The following is an 18,862-nucleotide window of genomic DNA, read 5'->3' on the forward strand; positions in this document are numbered from 1 at the left end:
TTCTGGGGTCTGGAGGTCTGTTTTCCTGGATGGTCACCTGGTGAGGTGTTCTGGGGTCTGGAGGTCTGTTTTCCTGGGTAGTCAGTCACCTGGTGAGGTGTTCTGGGGTCTGGAGGTCTGTTTTCCTGGCTAGTCACCTGGTGAGGTGTTCTGGGGTCTGGAGGTCTGTTTTCCTGGCTAGTCACCTGGTGAGGTGTTCTGGGGTCTGGATGTCTGTTTTCCTTACTAGTCACCTGGTGAGGTGTTCTGGGGTCTGGAGGTCTGTTTTCCTCTCTAGTCACCTGGTGAGGTGTTCTGGGGTCTGGAGGGCTGTTTTCCTCTGTATTCCTGACTAGTCACCTGGTGAGGTGTTCTGGGGTCTGGAGGTCTGTTTTCCTCTGTTTTCCTGATTAGTCACCTGGTGAGGTGTTCTGGGGTCTGGAGGGCTGTTCTCCTCTCTAGTCACCTGGTGAGGTGTTCTGGGGTCTGGAGGTCTGTTTTCCTGGATGGTCACCTGGTGAGGTGTTCTGGGGTCTGGAGGGCTGTTTTCCTGGATGGTCACCTGGTGAGGTGTTCTGGGGTCTGGAGGTCTGTTTTCCTGGCTAGTCACCTGGTGAGGTGTTCTGGGGTCTGGAGGACTGTTCTCTCTCTGTTTTCCTGGATGGTCACCTGGTGAGGTGTTCTGGGGTCTCGAGGGCTGTTTTCCTCTCTAGTCACCTGGTGAGGTGTTCTGGGGTCTGGAGGGCTGTTTTCCTGGCTAGTCACCTGGTTGGTGAGGTCTGGAGGGCTGTTTTCCTCTGTTTTCCTGACTAGTCACCTGGTGAGGTGTTCTGGGGTCTGGAGGGCTGTTCTCCTCTCTAGTCACCTGGTGAGGTGTTCTGGGGTCTGGAGGGCTGTTTTCCTGGATGGTCACCTGGTGAGGTGTTCTGGGGTCTGGAGGTCTGTTTTCCTGGCTAGTCACCTGGTGAGGTGTTCTGGGGTCTGGAGGTCTGTTTTCCTCTGTTTTCCTGGATGGTCACCTGGTGAGGTGTTCTGGGGTCTGGAGGTCTGTTTTCCTGGCTAGTCACCTGGTGAGGTGTTCTGGGGTCTGGAGGTCTGTTTTCCTCTGTTTTCCTGGATGTCACCTGGTGAGGTGTTCTGGGGTCTGGAGGTCTGTTTTCCTGACTAGTCACCTGGTGAGGTGTTCTGCGGTCTGGAGGGCTGTTTTCCTGGATGGTCACCTGGTGAGGTGTTCTGGGGTCTGGAGGTCTGTTTTCCTGGCTAGTCACCTGGTGAGGTGTTCTGGGGTCTGGAGGTCTGTTTTCCTCTGTTTTCCTGGATGGTCACCTTGTGAGGTGTTCTGTGGTCTGGAGGTCTGTTTTCCTCTCTAGTCACCTGGTGGTGTTCTGGGGTCTGGAGGGCTGTTTTCCTGGATGGTCACCTGGTGAGGTGTTCTGGGGTCTGGAGGTCTGTTTTCCTCTGTTTTCCTGACTAGTCACCTAGTGAGGTGGTCTGGAGGTCTGTTTTCCTGGCTAGTCACCTGGTGAGGTGTTCTGGGGTCTGGATGTCTGTTTTCCTGACTAGTCACCTGGTGAGGTGTTCTGGGGTCTGGAGGGCTGTTCTCCCTCTGTTTTCCTGGATGGTCACCTGGTGAGGTGTTCTCGGGTCTGGAGGTCTGTTTTCCTCTCTAGTCACCTGGTGAGGTGTTCTGGGGTCTGGAGGGCTGTTTTCCTGGATGGTCACCTGGTGAGGTGTTCTGGGGTCTGGAGGTCTGTTTTCCTGGCTAGTCTAGTCACCTGGTGAGGTGTCCTGGGGTCTGGAGGTCTGGAGGTCTGTTTTCCTGGGTAGTCAGGAGGTTTCCTGACTAGTCACCTGGTGAGGTGTTCTGGGGTCTGGAGGGCTGTTTTCCTGGCTAGTCACCTGGTGATGTGTTCTGGGGTCTGGAGGTCTGTTTTCCTCTCTAGTCACCTGGTGAGGTGTTCTGGGGTCTGGAGGGCTGTTTTCCTGGCTAGTCACCTGGTGATGTGATCTGGCGTCTGGAGGTCTGTTTTCCTCTCTAGTCACCTGGTGAGGTGTTCTGGGGTCTGGAGGTCTGTTTTCCTGGATGGTCACCTGGTGAGGTGTTCTGGGGTCTGGAGGTCTGTTTTCCTGGGTAGTCAGTCACCTGGTGAGGTGTTCTGGGGTCTGGAGGTCTGTTTTCCTGGCTAGTCACCTGGTGAGGTGTTCTGGGGTCTGGAGGTCTGTTTTCCTGGCTAGTCACCTGGTGAGGTGTTCTGGGGTCTGGATGTCTGTTTTCCTTACTAGTCACCTGGTGAGGTGTTCTGGGGTCTGGAGGTCTGTTTTCCTCTCTAGTCACCTGGTGAGGTGTTCTGGGGTCTGGAGGGCTGTTTTCCTCTGTATTCCTGACTAGTCACCTGGTGAGGTGTTCTGGGGTCTGGAGGTCTGTTTTCCTCTGTTTTCCTGATTAGTCACCTGGTGAGGTGTTCTGGGGTCTGGAGGGCTGTTCTCCTCTCTAGTCACCTGGTGAGGTGTTCTGGGGTCTGGAGGTCTGTTTTCCTGGATGGTCACCTGGTGAGGTGTTCTGGGGTCTGGAGGGCTGTTTTCCTGGATGGTCACCTGGTGAGGTGTTCTGGGGTCTGGAGGTCTGTTTTCCTGGCTAGTCACCTGGTGAGGTGTTCTGGGGTCTGGAGGACTGTTCTCTCTCTGTTTTCCTGGATGGTCACCTGGTGAGGTGTTCTGGGGTCTCGAGGGCTGTTTTCCTCTCTAGTCACCTGGTGAGGTGTTCTGGGGTCTGGAGGGCTGTTTTCCTGGCTAGTCACCTGGTTGGTGAGGTCTGGAGGGCTGTTTTCCTCTGTTTTCCTGACTAGTCACCTGGTGAGGTGTTCTGGGGTCTGGAGGGCTGTTCTCCTCTCTAGTCACCTGGTGAGGTGTTCTGGGGTCTGGAGGGCTGTTTTCCTGGATGGTCACCTGGTGAGGTGTTCTGGGGTCTGGAGGTCTGTTTTCCTGGCTAGTCACCTGGTGAGGTGTTCTGGGGTCTGGAGGTCTGTTTTCCTCTCTAGTCACCTGGTGAGGTGTTCTGGGGTCTGGAGGGCTGTTTTCCTGGCTAGTCACCTGGTGATGTGTTCTGGCGTCTGGAGGTCTGTTTTCCTCTCTAGTCACCTGGTGAGGTGTTCTGGGGTCTGGAGGTCTGTTTTCCTGGATGGTCACCTGGTGAGGTGTTCTGGGGTCTGGAGGTCTGTTTTCCTGGGTAGTCAGTCACCTGGTGAGGTGTTCTGGGGTCTGGAGGTCTGTTTTCCTGGCTAGTCACCTGGTGAGGTGTTCTGGGGTCTGGAGGTCTGTTTTCCTGGCTAGTCACCTGGTGAGGTGTTCTGGGGTCTGGATGTCTGTTTTCCTTACTAGTCACCTGGTGAGGTGTTCTGGGGTCTGGAGGTCTGTTTTCCTCTCTAGTCACCTGGTGAGGTGTTCTGGGGTCTGGAGGGCTGTTTTCCTCTGTATTCCTGACTAGTCACCTGGTGAGGTGTTCTGGGGTCTGGAGGTCTGTTTTCCTCTGTTTTCCTGATTAGTCACCTGGTGAGGTGTTCTGGGGTCTGGAGGGCTGTTCTCCTCTCTAGTCACCTGGTGAGGTGTTCTGGGGTCTGGAGGTCTGTTTTCCTGGATGGTCACCTGGTGAGGTGTTCTGGGGTCTGGAGGGCTGTTTTCCTGGATGGTCACCTGGTGAGGTGTTCTGGGGTCTGGAGGTCTGTTTTCCTGGCTAGTCACCTGGTGAGGTGTTCTGGGGTCTGGAGGACTGTTCTCTCTCTGTTTTCCTGGATGGTCACCTGGTGAGGTGTTCTGGGGTCTCGAGGGCTGTTTTCCTCTCTAGTCACCTGGTGAGGTGTTCTGGGGTCTGGAGGGCTGTTTTCCTGGCTAGTCACCTGGTTGGTGAGGTCTGGAGGGCTGTTTTCCTCTGTTTTCCTGACTAGTCACCTGGTGAGGTGTTCTGGGGTCTGGAGGGCTGTTCTCCTCTCTAGTCACCTGGTGAGGTGTTCTGGGGTCTGGAGGGCTGTTTTCCTGGATGGTCACCTGGTGAGGTGTTCTGGGGTCTGGAGGTCTGTTTTCCTGGCTAGTCACCTGGTGAGGTGTTCTGGGGTCTGGAGGTCTGTTTTCCTCTGTTTTCCTGGATGGTCACCTGGTGAGGTGTTCTGGGGTCTGGAGGTCTGTTTTCCTGGCTAGTCACCTGGTGAGGTGTTCTGGGGTCTGGAGGTCTGTTTTCCTCTGTTTTCCTGGATGTCACCTGGTGAGGTGTTCTGGGGTCTGGAGGTCTGTTTTCCTGACTAGTCACCTGGTGAGGTGTTCTGCGGTCTGGAGGGCTGTTTTCCTGGATGGTCACCTGGTGAGGTGTTCTGGGGTCTGGAGGTCTGTTTTCCTGGCTAGTCACCTGGTGAGGTGTTCTGGGGTCTGGAGGTCTGTTTTCCTCTGTTTTCCTGGATGGTCACCTTGTGAGGTGTTCTGTGGTCTGGAGGTCTGTTTTCCTCTCTAGTCACCTGGTGGTGTTCTGGGGTCTGGAGGGCTGTTTTCCTGGATGGTCACCTGGTGAGGTGTTCTGGGGTCTGGAGGTCTGTTTTCCTCTGTTTTCCTGACTAGTCACCTAGTGAGGTGGTCTGGAGGTCTGTTTTCCTGGCTAGTCACCTGGTGAGGTGTTCTGGGGTCTGGATGTCTGTTTTCCTGACTAGTCACCTGGTGAGGTGTTCTGGGGTCTGGAGGGCTGTTCTCCCTCTGTTTTCCTGGATGGTCACCTGGTGAGGTGTTCTCGGGTCTGGAGGTCTGTTTTCCTGGCTAGTCACCTGGTGAGGTGTTCTGGGGTCTGGAGGGCTGTTCTCTCTCTGTTTTCCTGGATGGTCACCTGGTGAGGTGTTCTGGGGTCTCGAGGGCTGTTTTCCTGGATGGTCACCTGGTGAGATGTTCTGGGGTCTGGATGGCTGTTTTCCTGACTAGTCACCTGGTGAGGTCTGGAGGGCTGTTTTCCTCTGTTTTCCTGACTAGTCACCTGGTGAGGTGTTCTGGGGTCTGGAGGTCTGTTTTCCTGGCTAGTCACCTGGTGAGGTGTTCTGGGGTCTGGAGGGCTGTTCTCTCTCTGTTTTCCTGGATGGTCACCTGGTAAGGTGTTCTGTGGTCTGGAGGTCTGTTTTCCTCTCTAGTCACCTGGTGAGGTGTTCTGGGGTCTGGAGGGCTGTTTTCCTGGATGGTCACCTGGTGAGGTGTTCTGGGGTCTGGAGGTCTGTTTTCCTGGCTAGTCACCTGGTGAGGTGTTCTGGGGTCTGGATGTCTGTTTTCCTCTGTTTTCCTGACTAGTCACCTGGTGAGGTGTACTGGGGTCTGGAGGTCTGTTTTCCTCTCTAGTCACCTGGTGAGGTGTTCTGGGGTCTGGAGGGCTGTTCTCCCTCTGTTTTCCTGGATGGTCACCTGGTGATATGTTCTGGGGTCTGGATGGCTGTTTTCCTGACTAGTCACCTGGTGAGGTCTGGAGGGCTGTTTTCCTGGCTAGTCACCTGGTGATGTGTTCTGGGGTCTGGAGGTCTGTTTTCCTCTCTAGTCACCTGGTGAGGTGTTCTGGGGTCTGGAGGGCTGTTTTCCTGGCTAGTCACCTGGTGATGTGTTCTGGCGTCTGGAGGTCTGTTTTCCTCTCTAGTCACCTGGTGAGGTGTTCTGGGGTCTGGAGGGCTGTTTTCCTGGATGGTCACCTGGTGAGGTGTTCTGGGGTCTGGAGGTCTGGAGGTCTGTTTTCCTGGGTATTCAGTCACCTGGTGAGGTGTTCTGGGGTCTGGAGGTCTGTTTTCCTGGCTAGTCACCTGGTGAGGTGTTCTGGGGTCTGGATGTCTGTTTTCCTGACTAGTCACCTGGTGAGGTGTTCTGGGGTCTGGAGGTCTGTTTTCCTCTCTAGTCACCTGGTGAGGTGTTCTGGGGTCTGGAGGGCTGTTTTCCTCTGTTTTCCTGACTAGTCACCTAGTGAGGTGGTCTGGAGGTCTGTTTTCCTGGGTAGTCACCTGGTGAGGTGTTCTGGGGTCTGGAGGGCTGTTCTCCCTCTGTTTTCCTGGATGGTCACCTGGTGAGATGTTCTGGGGTCTGGATGGCTGTTTTCCTGACTAGTCACCGGGTGAGCTCTGGAGGGCTGTTTTCCTCTGTTTTCCTGACTAGTCACCTGGTGAGGTGTTCTGGGGTCTGGAGGGCTGTTTTCCTGGCTAGTCACCTGGTGATGTGTTCTGGGGTCTGGAGGTCTGTTTTCCTCTCTAGTCACCTGGTGAGGTGTTCTGGGGTCTGGAGGGCTGTTTTCCTGGCTAGTCACCTGGTGATGTGTTCTGGCGTCTGGAGGTCTGTTTTCCTCTCTAGTCACCTGGTGAGGTGTTCTGGGGTCTGGAGGTCTGTTTTCCTGGATGGTCACCTGGTGAGGTGTTCTGGGGTCTGGAGGTCTGTTTTCCTGGGTAGTCAGTCACCTGGTGAGGTGTTCTGGGGTCTGGAGGTCTGTTTTCCTGGCTAGTCACCTGGTGAGGTGTTCTGGGGTCTGGAGGTCTGTTTTCCTGGCTAGTCACCTGGTGAGGTGTTCTGGGGTCTGGATGTCTGTTTTCCTTACTAGTCACCTGGTGAGGTGTTCTGGGGTCTGGAGGTCTGTTTTCCTCTCTAGTCACCTGGTGAGGTGTTCTGGGGTCTGGAGGGCTGTTTTCCTCTGTATTCCTGACTAGTCACCTGGTGAGGTGTTCTGGGGTCTGGAGGTCTGTTTTCCTCTGTTTTCCTGATTAGTCACCTGGTGAGGTGTTCTGGGGTCTGGAGGGCTGTTCTCCTCTCTAGTCACCTGGTGAGGTGTTCTGGGGTCTGGAGGTCTGTTTTCCTGGATGGTCACCTGGTGAGGTGTTCTGGGGTCTGGAGGGCTGTTTTCCTGGATGGTCACCTGGTGAGGTGTTCTGGGGTCTGGAGGTCTGTTTTCCTGGCTAGTCACCTGGTGAGGTGTTCTGGGGTCTGGAGGACTGTTCTCTCTCTGTTTTCCTGGATGGTCACCTGGTGAGGTGTTCTGGGGTCTCGAGGGCTGTTTTCCTCTCTAGTCACCTGGTGAGGTGTTCTGGGGTCTGGAGGGCTGTTTTCCTGGCTAGTCACCTGGTTGGTGAGGTCTGGAGGGCTGTTTTCCTCTGTTTTCCTGACTAGTCACCTGGTGAGGTGTTCTGGGGTCTGGAGGGCTGTTCTCCTCTCTAGTCACCTGGTGAGGTGTTCTGGGGTCTGGAGGGCTGTTTTCCTGGATGGTCACCTGGTGAGGTGTTCTGGGGTCTGGAGGTCTGTTTTCCTGGCTAGTCACCTGGTGAGGTGTTCTGGGGTCTGGAGGTCTGTTTTCCTCTGTTTTCCTGGATGGTCACCTGGTGAGGTGTTCTGGGGTCTGGAGGTCTGTTTTCCTGGCTAGTCACCTGGTGAGGTGTTCTGGGGTCTGGAGGTCTGTTTTCCTCTGTTTTCCTGGATGTCACCTGGTGAGGTGTTCTGGGGTCTGGAGGTCTGTTTTCCTGACTAGTCACCTGGTGAGGTGTTCTGCGGTCTGGAGGGCTGTTTTCCTGGATGGTCACCTGGTGAGGTGTTCTGGGGTCTGGAGGTCTGTTTTCCTGGCTAGTCACCTGGTGAGGTGTTCTGGGGTCTGGAGGTCTGTTTTCCTCTGTTTTCCTGGATGGTCACCTTGTGAGGTGTTCTGTGGTCTGGAGGTCTGTTTTCCTCTCTAGTCACCTGGTGGTGTTCTGGGGTCTGGAGGGCTGTTTTCCTGGATGGTCACCTGGTGAGGTGTTCTGGGGTCTGGAGGTCTGTTTTCCTCTGTTTTCCTGACTAGTCACCTAGTGAGGTGGTCTGGAGGTCTGTTTTCCTGGCTAGTCACCTGGTGAGGTGTTCTGGGGTCTGGATGTCTGTTTTCCTGACTAGTCACCTGGTGAGGTGTTCTGGGGTCTGGAGGGCTGTTCTCCCTCTGTTTTCCTGGATGGTCACCTGGTGAGGTGTTCTCGGGTCTGGAGGTCTGTTTTCCTGGCTAGTCACCTGGTGAGGTGTTCTGGGGTCTGGAGGGCTGTTCTCTCTCTGTTTTCCTGGATGGTCACCTGGTGAGGTGTTCTGGGGTCTCGAGGGCTGTTTTCCTGGATGGTCACCTGGTGAGATGTTCTGGGGTCTGGATGGCTGTTTTCCTGACTAGTCACCTGGTGAGGTCTGGAGGGCTGTTTTCCTCTGTTTTCCTGACTAGTCACCTGGTGAGGTGTTCTGGGGTCTGGAGGTCTGTTTTCCTGGCTAGTCACCTGGTGAGGTGTTCTGGGGTCTGGAGGGCTGTTCTCTCTCTGTTTTCCTGGATGGTCACCTGGTAAGGTGTTCTGTGGTCTGGAGGTCTGTTTTCCTCTCTAGTCACCTGGTGAGGTGTTCTGGGGTCTGGAGGGCTGTTTTCCTGGATGGTCACCTGGTGAGGTGTTCTGGGGTCTGGAGGTCTGTTTTCCTGGCTAGTCACCTGGTGAGGTGTTCTGGGGTCTGGATGTCTGTTTTCCTCTGTTTTCCTGACTAGTCACCTGGTGAGGTGTACTGGGGTCTGGAGGTCTGTTTTCCTCTCTAGTCACCTGGTGAGGTGTTCTGGGGTCTGGAGGGCTGTTCTCCCTCTGTTTTCCTGGATGGTCACCTGGTGATATGTTCTGGGGTCTGGATGGCTGTTTTCCTGACTAGTCACCTGGTGGGGTCTGGAGGGCTGTTTTCCTGGCTAGTCACCTGGTGATGTGTTCTGGGGTCTGGAGGTCTGTTTTCCTCTCTAGTCACCTGGTGAGGTGTTCTGGGGTCTGGAGGGCTGTTTTCCTGGCTAGTCACCTGGTGATGTGTTCTGGCGTCTGGAGGTCTGTTTTCCTCTCTAGTCACCTGGTGAGGTGTTCTGGGGTCTGGAGGGCTGTTTTCCTGGATGGTCACCTGGTGAGGTGTTCTGGGGTCTGGAGGTCTGGAGGTCTGTTTTCCTGGGTATTCAGTCACCTGGTGAGGTGTTCTGGGGTCTGGAGGTCTGTTTTCCTGGCTAGTCACCTGGTGAGGTGTTCTGGGGTCTGGATGTCTGTTTTCCTGACTAGTCACCTGGTGAGGTGTTCTGGGGTCTGGAGGTCTGTTTTCCTCTCTAGTCACCTGGTGAGGTGTTCTGGGGTCTGGAGGGCTGTTTTCCTCTGTTTTCCTGACTAGTCACCTAGTGAGGTGGTCTGGAGGTCTGTTTTCCTGGGTAGTCACCTGGTGAGGTGTTCTGGGGTCTGGAGGGCTGTTCTCCCTCTGTTTTCCTGGATGGTCACCTGGTGAGATGTTCTGGGGTCTGGATGGCTGTTTTCCTGACTAGTCACCGGGTGAGCTCTGGAGGGCTGTTTTCCTCTGTTTTCCTGACTAGTCACCTGGTGAGGTGTTCTGGGGTCTGGAGGGCTGTTTTCCTGGCTAGTCACCTGGTGATGTGTTCTGGGGTCTGGAGGTCTGTTTTCCTGACTAGTCACCTGGTGAGGTGTTCTGGGGTCTGGAGGGCTGTTCTCCTCTCTAGTCACCTGGTGAGGTGTTCTGGGGTCTGGAGGTCTGTTTTCCTGGATGGTCACCTGGTGAGGTGTTCTGGGGTCTGGAGGGCTGTTTTCCTGGATGGTCACCTGGTGAGGTGTTCTGGGGTCTGGAGGTCTGTTTTCCTGGCTAGTCACCTGGTGAGGTGTTCTGGGGTCTGGAGGACTGTTCTCTCTCTGTTTTCCTGGATGGTCACCTGGTGAGGTGTTCTGGGGTCTCGAGGGCTGTTTTCCTCTCTAGTCACCTGGTGAGGTGTTCTGGGGTCTGGAGGGCTGTTTTCCTGGCTAGTCACCTGGTTGGTGAGGTCTGGAGGGCTGTTTTCCTCTGTTTTCCTGACTAGTCACCTGGTGAGGTGTTCTGGGGTCTGGAGGGCTGTTCTCCTCTCTAGTCACCTGGTGAGGTGTTCTGGGGTCTGGAGGGCTGTTTTCCTGGATGGTCACCTGGTGAGGTGTTCTGGGGTCTGGAGGTCTGTTTTCCTGGCTAGTCACCTGGTGAGGTGTTCTGGGGTCTGGAGGTCTGTTTTCCTCTGTTTTCCTGGATGGTCACCTGGTGAGGTGTTCTGGGGTCTGGAGGTCTGTTTTCCTGGCTAGTCACCTGGTGAGGTGTTCTGGGGTCTGGAGGTCTGTTTTCCTCTGTTTTCCTGGATGTCACCTGGTGAGGTGTTCTGGGGTCTGGAGGTCTGTTTTCCTGACTAGTCACCTGGTGAGGTGTTCTGCGGTCTGGAGGGCTGTTTTCCTGGATGGTCACCTGGTGAGGTGTTCTGGGGTCTGGAGGTCTGTTTTCCTGGCTAGTCACCTGGTGAGGTGTTCTGGGGTCTGGAGGTCTGTTTTCCTCTGTTTTCCTGGATGGTCACCTTGTGAGGTGTTCTGTGGTCTGGAGGTCTGTTTTCCTCTCTAGTCACCTGGTGGTGTTCTGGGGTCTGGAGGGCTGTTTTCCTGGATGGTCACCTGGTGAGGTGTTCTGGGGTCTGGAGGTCTGTTTTCCTCTGTTTTCCTGACTAGTCACCTAGTGAGGTGGTCTGGAGGTCTGTTTTCCTGGCTAGTCACCTGGTGAGGTGTTCTGGGGTCTGGATGTCTGTTTTCCTGACTAGTCACCTGGTGAGGTGTTCTGGGGTCTGGAGGGCTGTTCTCCCTCTGTTTTCCTGGATGGTCACCTGGTGAGGTGTTCTCGGGTCTGGAGGTCTGTTTTCCTGGCTAGTCACCTGGTGAGGTGTTCTGGGGTCTGGAGGGCTGTTCTCTCTCTGTTTTCCTGGATGGTCACCTGGTGAGGTGTTCTGGGGTCTCGAGGGCTGTTTTCCTGGATGGTCACCTGGTGAGATGTTCTGGGGTCTGGATGGCTGTTTTCCTGACTAGTCACCTGGTGAGGTCTGGAGGGCTGTTTTCCTCTGTTTTCCTGACTAGTCACCTGGTGAGGTGTTCTGGGGTCTGGAGGTCTGTTTTCCTGGCTAGTCACCTGGTGAGGTGTTCTGGGGTCTGGAGGGCTGTTCTCTCTCTGTTTTCCTGGATGGTCACCTGGTAAGGTGTTCTGTGGTCTGGAGGTCTGTTTTCCTCTCTAGTCACCTGGTGAGGTGTTCTGGGGTCTGGAGGGCTGTTTTCCTGGATGGTCACCTGGTGAGGTGTTCTGGGGTCTGGAGGTCTGTTTTCCTGGCTAGTCACCTGGTGAGGTGTTCTGGGGTCTGGATGTCTGTTTTCCTCTGTTTTCCTGACTAGTCACCTGGTGAGGTGTACTGGGGTCTGGAGGTCTGTTTTCCTCTCTAGTCACCTGGTGAGGTGTTCTGGGGTCTGGAGGGCTGTTCTCCCTCTGTTTTCCTGGATGGTCACCTGGTGATATGTTCTGGGGTCTGGATGGCTGTTTTCCTGACTAGTCACCTGGTGGGGTCTGGAGGGCTGTTTTCCTGGCTAGTCACCTGGTGATGTGTTCTGGGGTCTGGAGGTCTGTTTTCCTCTCTAGTCACCTGGTGAGGTGTTCTGGGGTCTGGAGGGCTGTTTTCCTGGCTAGTCACCTGGTGATGTGTTCTGGCGTCTGGAGGTCTGTTTTCCTCTCTAGTCACCTGGTGAGGTGTTCTGGGGTCTGGAGGGCTGTTTTCCTGGATGGTCACCTGGTGAGGTGTTCTGGGGTCTGGAGGTCTGGAGGTCTGTTTTCCTGGGTATTCAGTCACCTGGTGAGGTGTTCTGGGGTCTGGAGGTCTGTTTTCCTGGCTAGTCACCTGGTGAGGTGTTCTGGGGTCTGGATGTCTGTTTTCCTGACTAGTCACCTGGTGAGGTGTTCTGGGGTCTGGAGGTCTGTTTTCCTCTCTAGTCACCTGGTGAGGTGTTCTGGGGTCTGGAGGGCTGTTTTCCTCTGTTTTCCTGACTAGTCACCTAGTGAGGTGGTCTGGAGGTCTGTTTTCCTGGGTAGTCACCTGGTGAGGTGTTCTGGGGTCTGGAGGGCTGTTCTCCCTCTGTTTTCCTGGATGGTCACCTGGTGAGATGTTCTGGGGTCTGGATGGCTGTTTTCCTGACTAGTCACCGGGTGAGCTCTGGAGGGCTGTTTTCCTCTGTTTTCCTGACTAGTCACCTGGTGAGGTGTTCTGGGGTCTGGAGGGCTGTTTTCCTGGCTAGTCACCTGGTGATGTGTTCTGGGGTCTGGAGGTCTGTTTTCCTGACTAGTCACCTGGTGAGGTGTTCTGGGGTCTCGAGGGCTGTTCTCTCTCTGTTTTCCTGGATGTTCACCTGGTGAGGTGTTCTGGGGTCTGGAGGTCTGTTTTCCTGGATGGTCACCTGGTGAGGTGTTCTGGGGTCTGGAGGGCTGTTCTCCCTCTGTTTTCCTGGATGGTCACCTGGTGAGGTGTTCTGGGGTCTGGAGGGCTGTTTTCCTGGATGGTCACCTGGTGAGGTGTTCTGGGGTCTGGAGGGCTGTTTTCCTGGATGGTCACCTGGTGAGGTGTTCTGGGGTCTGGAGGTCTGTTTTCCTGGCTAGTCACCTGGTGAGGTGTTCTGGGGTCTGGAGGTCTGTTTTCCTCTGTTTTCCTGACTAGTCACCTAGTGAGGTGGTCTGGAGGTCTGTTTTCCTGGCTAGTCACCTGGTGAGGTGTTCTGGGGTCTGGATGTCTGTTTTCCTGACTAGTCACCTGGTGAGGTGGTCTGGAGGGCTGTTCTCCCTCTGTTTTCCTGGATGGTCACCTGGTGAGGTGTTCTGGGGTCTGGAGGGCTGTTTTCCTGGATGGTCACCTGGTGAGGTGTTCTGGGGTCTGGAGGTCTGTTCTCTCTCTGTTTTCCTGGATGGTCACCTGGTGAGGTGTTCTGGGGTCTCGAGGGCTGTTTTCCTCTCTAGTCACCTGGTGAGGTGTTCTGGGGTCTGGAGGTCTGTTTTCCTGGCTAGTCACCTGGTGAGGTGTTCTGGGGTCTGGAGGGCTGTTCTCTCTCTGTTTTCCTGGATGGTCACCTGGTAAGGTGTTCTGTGGTCTGGAGGTCTGTTTTCCTCTCTAGTCACCTGGTGAGGTGTTCTGGGGTCTGAAGGGCTGTTTTCCTGGATGGTCACCTGGTGAGGTGTTCTGGGGTCTGGAGGTCTGTTTTCCTGACTAGTCACCTGGTGAGGTGTTCTGGGGTCTGGATGGCTGTTTTCCTCTCTAGTCACCTGGTGAGGTGTTCTGGGGTCTCGAGGGCTGTTTTCCTCTGTTTTCCTGACTAGTCACCTGGTGAGGTGTTCTGGGGTCAGGAGGTCTGTTTTCCTGGCTAGTCACCTAGTGAGGTGGTCTGGAGGTCTGTTTTCCTGGCTAGTCACCTGGTGAGGTGTTCTGGGGTCTGGATGTCTGTTTTCCTCTGTTTTCCTGACTAGTCACCTGGTGAGGTGTACTGGGGTCTGGAGGTCTGTTTTCCTCTCTAGTCACCTGGTGAGGTGTTCTGGGGTCTGGATGGCTGTTTTCCTGACTAGTCACCTGGTGAGGTCTGGAGGGCTGTTTTCCTCTGTTTTCCTGACTAGTCACCTGGTGAGGTGTTCTGGGGTCTGGAGGGCTGTTTTCCTGGCTAGTCACCTGGTGATGTGTTCTGGGGTCTGGAGGTCTGTTTTCCTCTCTAGTCACCTGGTGAGGTGTTCTGGGGTCTGGAGGGCTGTTTTCCTGGCTAGTCACCTGGTGATGTGTTCTGGCGTCTGGAGGTCTGTTTTCCTCTCTAGTCACCTGGTGAGGTGTTCTGGGGTCTGGAGGGCTGTTTTCCTGGATGGTCACCTGGTGAGGTGTTCTGGGGTCTGGAGGTCTGGAGGTCTGTTTTCCTGGGTATTCAGTCACCTGGTGAGGTGTTCTGGGGTCTAAAGGTCTGTTTTCCTGGCTAGTCACCTGGTGAGGTGTTCTGGGGTCTGGATGTCTGTTTTCCTGACTAGTCACCTGGTGAGGTGTTCTGGGGTCTGGAGGTCTGTTTTCCTCTCTAGTCACCTGGTGAGGTGTTCTGGGGTCTGGAGGGCTGTTTTCCTCTGTTTTCCTGACTAGTCACCTAGTGAGGTGGTCTGGAGGTCTGTTTTCCTGGGTAGTCACCTGGTGAGGTGTTCTGGGGTCTGGAGGGCTGTTCTCCCTCTGTTTTCCTGGATGGTCACCTGGTGAGATGTTCTGGGGTCTGGATGGCTGTTTTCCTGACTAGTCACCGGGTGAGCTCTGGAGGGCTGTTTTCCTCTGTTTTCCTGACTAGTCACCTGGTGAGGTGTTCTGGGGTCTGGAGGGCTGTTTTCCTGGATGGTCACCTGGTGAGGTGTTCTGGGGTCTGGAGGTCTGTTTTCCTGACTAGTCACCTGGTGAGGTGTTCTGGGGTCTGGATGGCTGTTTTCCTCTCTAGTCACCTGGTGAGGTGTTCTGGGGTCTCGAGGGCTGTTTTCCTCTGTTTTCCTGACTAGTCACCTGGTGAGGTGTTCTGGGGTCAGGAGGTCTGTTTTCCTGGCTAGTCACCTAGTGAGGTGGTCTGGAGGTCTGTTTTCCTGGCTAGTCACCTGGTGAGGTGTTCTGGGGTCTGGATGTCTGTTTTCCTCTGTTTTCCTGACTAGTCACCTGGTGAGGTGTACTGGGGTCTGGAGGTCTGTTTTCCTCTCTAGTCACCTGGTGAGGTGTTCTGGGGTCTGGAGGGCTGTTCTCCCTCTGTTTTCCTGGATGGTCACCTGGTGATATGTTCTGGGGTCTGGATGGCTGTTTTCCTGACTAGTCACCTGGTGAGGTCTGGAGGGCTGTTTTCCTCTGTTTTCCTGACTAGTCACCTGGTGAGGTGTTCTGGGGTCTGGAGGGCTGTTTTCCTGGCTAGTCACCTGGTGATGTGTTCTGGGGTCTGGAGGTCTGTTTTCCTCTCTAGTCACCTGGTGAGGTGTTCTGGGGTCTGGAGGGCTGTTTTCCTGGCTAGTCACCTGGTGATGTGTTCTGGCGTCTGGAGGTCTGTTTTCCTCTCTAGTCACCTGGTGAGGTGTTCTGGGGTCTGGAGGGCTGTTTTCCTGGATGGTCACCTGGTGAGGTGTTCTGGGGTCTGGAGGTCTGGAGGTCTGTTTTCCTGGGTATTCAGTCACCTGGTGAGGTGTTCTGGGGTCTGGAGGTCTGTTTTCCTGGCTAGTCACCTGGTGAGGTGTTCTGGGGTCTGGATGTCTGTTTTCCTGACTAGTCACCTGGTGAGGTGTTCTGGGGTCTGGAGGTCTGTTTTCCTCTCTAGTCACCTGGTGAGGTGTTCTGGGGTCTGGAGGGCTGTTTTCCTCTGTTTTCCTGACTAGTCACCTAGTGAGGTGGTCTGGAGGTCTGTTTTCCTGGGTAGTCACCTGGTGAGGTGTTCTGGGGTCTGGAGGGCTGTTCTCCCTCTGTTTTCCTGGATGGTCACCTGGTGAGATGTTCTGGGGTCTGGATGGCTGTTTTCCTGACTAGTCACCGGGTGAGCTCTGGAGGGCTGTTTTCCTCTGTTTTCCTGACTAGTCACCTGGTGAGGTGTTCTGGGGTCTGGAGGGCTGTTTTCCTGGCTAGTCACCTGGTGATGTGTTCTGGGGTCTGGAGGTCTGTTTTCCTGACTAGTCACCTGGTGAGGTGTTCTGGGGTCTCGAGGGCTGTTCTCTCTCTGTTTTCCTGGATGTTCACCTGGTGAGGTGTTCTGGGGTCTGGAGGTCTGTTTTCCTGGATGGTCACCTGGTGAGGTGTTCTGGGGTCTGGAGGGCTGTTCTCCCTCTGTTTTCCTGGATGGTCACCTGGTGAGGTGTTCTGGGGTCTGGAGGGCTGTTTTCCTGGATGGTCACCTGGTGAGGTGTTCTGGGGTCTGGAGGGCTGTATTCCTGGATGGTCACCTGGTGAGGTGTTCTGGGGTCTGGAGGTCTGTTTTCCTGGCTAGTCACCTGGTGAGGTGTTCTGGGGTCTGGAGGTCTGTTTTCCTCTGTTTTCCTGACTAGTCACCTAGTGAGGTGGTCTGGAGGTCTGTTTTCCTGGCTAGTCACCTGGTGAGGTGTTCTGGGGTCTGGATGTCTGTTTTCCTGACTAGTCACCTGGTGAGGTGGTCTGGAGGGCTGTTCTCCCTCTGTTTTCCTGGATGGTCACCTGGTGAGGTGTTCTGGGGTCTGGAGGGCTGTTTTCCTGGATGGTCACCTGGTGAGGTGTTCTGGGGTCTGGAGGTCTGTTTTCCTGGCTAGTCACCTGGTGAGGTGTTCTCGGGTCTGGAGGTCTGTTTTCCTGGCTAGTCACCTGGTGAGGTGTTCTGGGGTCTGGAGGGCTGTTCTCTCTCTGTTTTCCTGGATGGTCACCTGGTGAGGTGTTCTGGGGTCTCGAGGGCTGTTTTCCTCTCTAGTCACCTGGTGAGGTGTTCTGGGGTCTGGAGGTCTGTTTTCCTGGCTAGTCACCTGGTGAGGTGTTCTGGGGTCTGGAGGGCTGTTCTCTCTCTGTTTTCCTGGATGGTCACCTGGTAAGGTGTTCTGTGGTCTGGAGGTCTGTTTTCCTCTCTAGTCACCTGGTGAGGTGTTCTGGGGTCTGAAGGGCTGTTTTCCTGGATGGTCACCTGGTGAGGTGTTCTGGGGTCTGGAGGTCTGTTTTCCTGACTAGTCACCTGGTGAAGTGTTCTGGGGTCTGGATGGCTGTTTTCCTCTCTAGTCACCTGGTGAGGTGTTCTGGGGTCTCGAGGGCTGTTTTCCTCTGTTTTCCTGACTAGTCACCTGGTGAGGTGTTCTGGGGTCAGGAGGTCTGTTTTCCTGGCTAGTCACCTAGTGAGGTGGTCTGGAGGTCTGTTTTCCTGGCTAGTCACCTGGTGAGGTGTTCTGGGGTCTGGAGGGCTGTTCTCTCTCTGTTTTCCTGGATGGTCACCTGGTGAGGTGTTCTGGGGTCTCGAGGGCTGTTTTCCTCTCTAGTCACCTGGTGAGGTGTTCTGGGGTCTGGAGGTCTGTTTTCCTGGGTAGTCACCTGGTGAGGTGTTCTGGGGTCTGGAGGGCTGTTCTCCCTCTGTTTTCCTGGATAGTCACCTGGTGAGGTGTTCTGGGGTCTGGAGGGCTGTTTTCCTCTCTAGTCACCTGGTGAGGTGTTCTGGGGTCTCGAGGGCTGTTTTCCTCTGTTTTCCTGACTAGTCATCTGGTGAGGTGTTCTGGGGTCTGGAGGTCTGTTTTCCTGACTAGTCACCTGGTGAGGTGTTCTGGGGTCTGGATTGCTGTTTTCCTCTCTAGTCACCTGGTGAGGTGTTCTGGGGTCTGGAGGTCAGTTTTCCTGACTAGTCACCTGGTGAGGTGTTCTGGGGTCTGGAGGTCTGTTTTCCTGACTAGTCACCTGGTGAGGTGTTCTGGGGTCTGGAGGGCTGTTTTCCTCTCTAGTCACCTGGTGAGGTGTTCTGGGGTCTGGAGGTCTGTTTTCCTGACTAGTCACCTGGTGAGGTGTTCTGGGGTCTGGAGGTCAGTTTTCCTGTCTAGTCACCTGGTGAGGTGTTCTGGGGTCTGGATGGCTGTTTTAATTGCCTCTAACTGTCACTCACACTAACCGGTAGTTGTCTTCCAGGCCCAACACCTACCACTCCAGTCTGCAGGTGAGCTGGGACCTCAACACAGGAGTGTGTCACACCGTCGGGGTCGGTGACCTCACTGAGGTCAAGGGTCAGACCAGGTGAGACGATCTCTCTCTCTCTCTTCATATCTATCGCTCTCCCTCATTTCTTTCTCTCTTCATATCTCTCATATCTCTCTCTCATTTTTTCTTTCTCTTTTCATATCTCCCTCTTCTCTCCCTTCCTGTAGTGGCAGTGTATGGAGTTCGTACAGGAAGTCGTGTGTGAACACAGTGATGAAGTGGCTGGTTCCGGAGAGCAGCTCTCGTTACATCAACCGCATGACCAACGAGGCCCTGCACAAAGGTACACACCTTTATATACACACAGTGGACAAAACATCACCCGCATGACCAACGAGGCCCTGCACAGAGGTACACACGTTATATACACACATACACACACACACACACACACACACACACACACAGCGGACAAAACATCAACTGCATGACCAACGAGGCCCTGCACAGAGGTACACACCTTATATACACACAGTGGACAAAACATCAACTCCTAATGTTCAGTTGCACCACCTTTTGCCCTGAGAACAGTTTCGATTTGTGGGGACATGGACTCAACAAGGTGTTGAAAGTGTTCCACGGGGATGCTGGTCCATGTTGACTCTACAAGGTGTTGAAAGTGTTCCACAGGGATGCTGGTCCATGTTGACTCTACAAGGTGTTGAAAGTGTTCCACAGGGATGCTGGTCCATGTTGACTCTACAAGGTGTTGAAAGTGTTCCACAGGGATGCTGGTCCATGTTGACTCTACAAGGTGTTGAAAGTGTTCCACAGGGATGCTGGTCCATGTTGACTCTACAAGGTGTTGAAAGTGTTCCACAGGGATGCTGGTCCATGTTGACTCTACAAGGTGTAGAAAGTGTTCCACAGGGATGCTGGCCCATGTTGACTCTACAAGGTGTTGAAAGTGTTCCACAGGGATGCTGGTCCATGTTGACTCTACAAGGTGTTGAAAGTGTTCCACAGGGATGCTGGCCCATGTTGACTCAACAAGGTGTTGAAAGTGTTCCACAGGAATGCTGGTCCATGTTGATTCTACAAGGTGTTGAAAGTGTTCCACAGGGATGCTGGCCCATGTTGACTCCAACGCTTTCCACAGTTGTGTCAAGTTGGTTGGATGTTCTTTGGGTGGTGGACCATTCTTGATGCACACGGGAAACTGTAGCGTGAAAAACCCAGCAGCGTTGCAGTTCATGACACACACCGGTGCGCCCACTACCATACCTACTACCATACCCCCTACCGTCCCCCCTACTGTACCCACTACCATTCCCACTACCATTCCCCCTACCGTACCCCCTACCGTCCCCCCTACTGTACCCCCTACCGTCCCCCCTACTGTAC

General features: G+C 54.6%; 1 protein-coding gene across 2 annotated transcripts in view; it reads left to right on the forward strand.

Moving 5' to 3' along the window:
• Positions 1 to 18,862, forward strand: part of dcaf15 (DDB1 and CUL4 associated factor 15) — a 60,049-nt gene that overhangs the window by 38,552 nt on the left and 2,635 nt on the right. For both annotated transcript variants that reach the window (XM_090195246.1, XM_090195247.1), the window contains exons 11-12: positions 17,450 to 17,554; positions 17,686 to 17,801. In XM_090195246.1, the coding sequence (XP_090051372.1) occupies positions 17,450 to 17,554; positions 17,686 to 17,801 (221 nt within the window). The remainder of the gene's footprint in view (positions 1 to 17,449; positions 17,555 to 17,685; positions 17,802 to 18,862) is intronic.

Source organism: Oncorhynchus mykiss, chromosome 13, assembly GCF_057628025.1.
Source record: "Oncorhynchus mykiss isolate SJ-2025 chromosome 13, ASM5762802v1, whole genome shotgun sequence".
In the NCBI taxonomy this organism is placed as follows: Eukaryota; Metazoa; Chordata; class Actinopteri; order Salmoniformes; family Salmonidae; genus Oncorhynchus; species Oncorhynchus mykiss.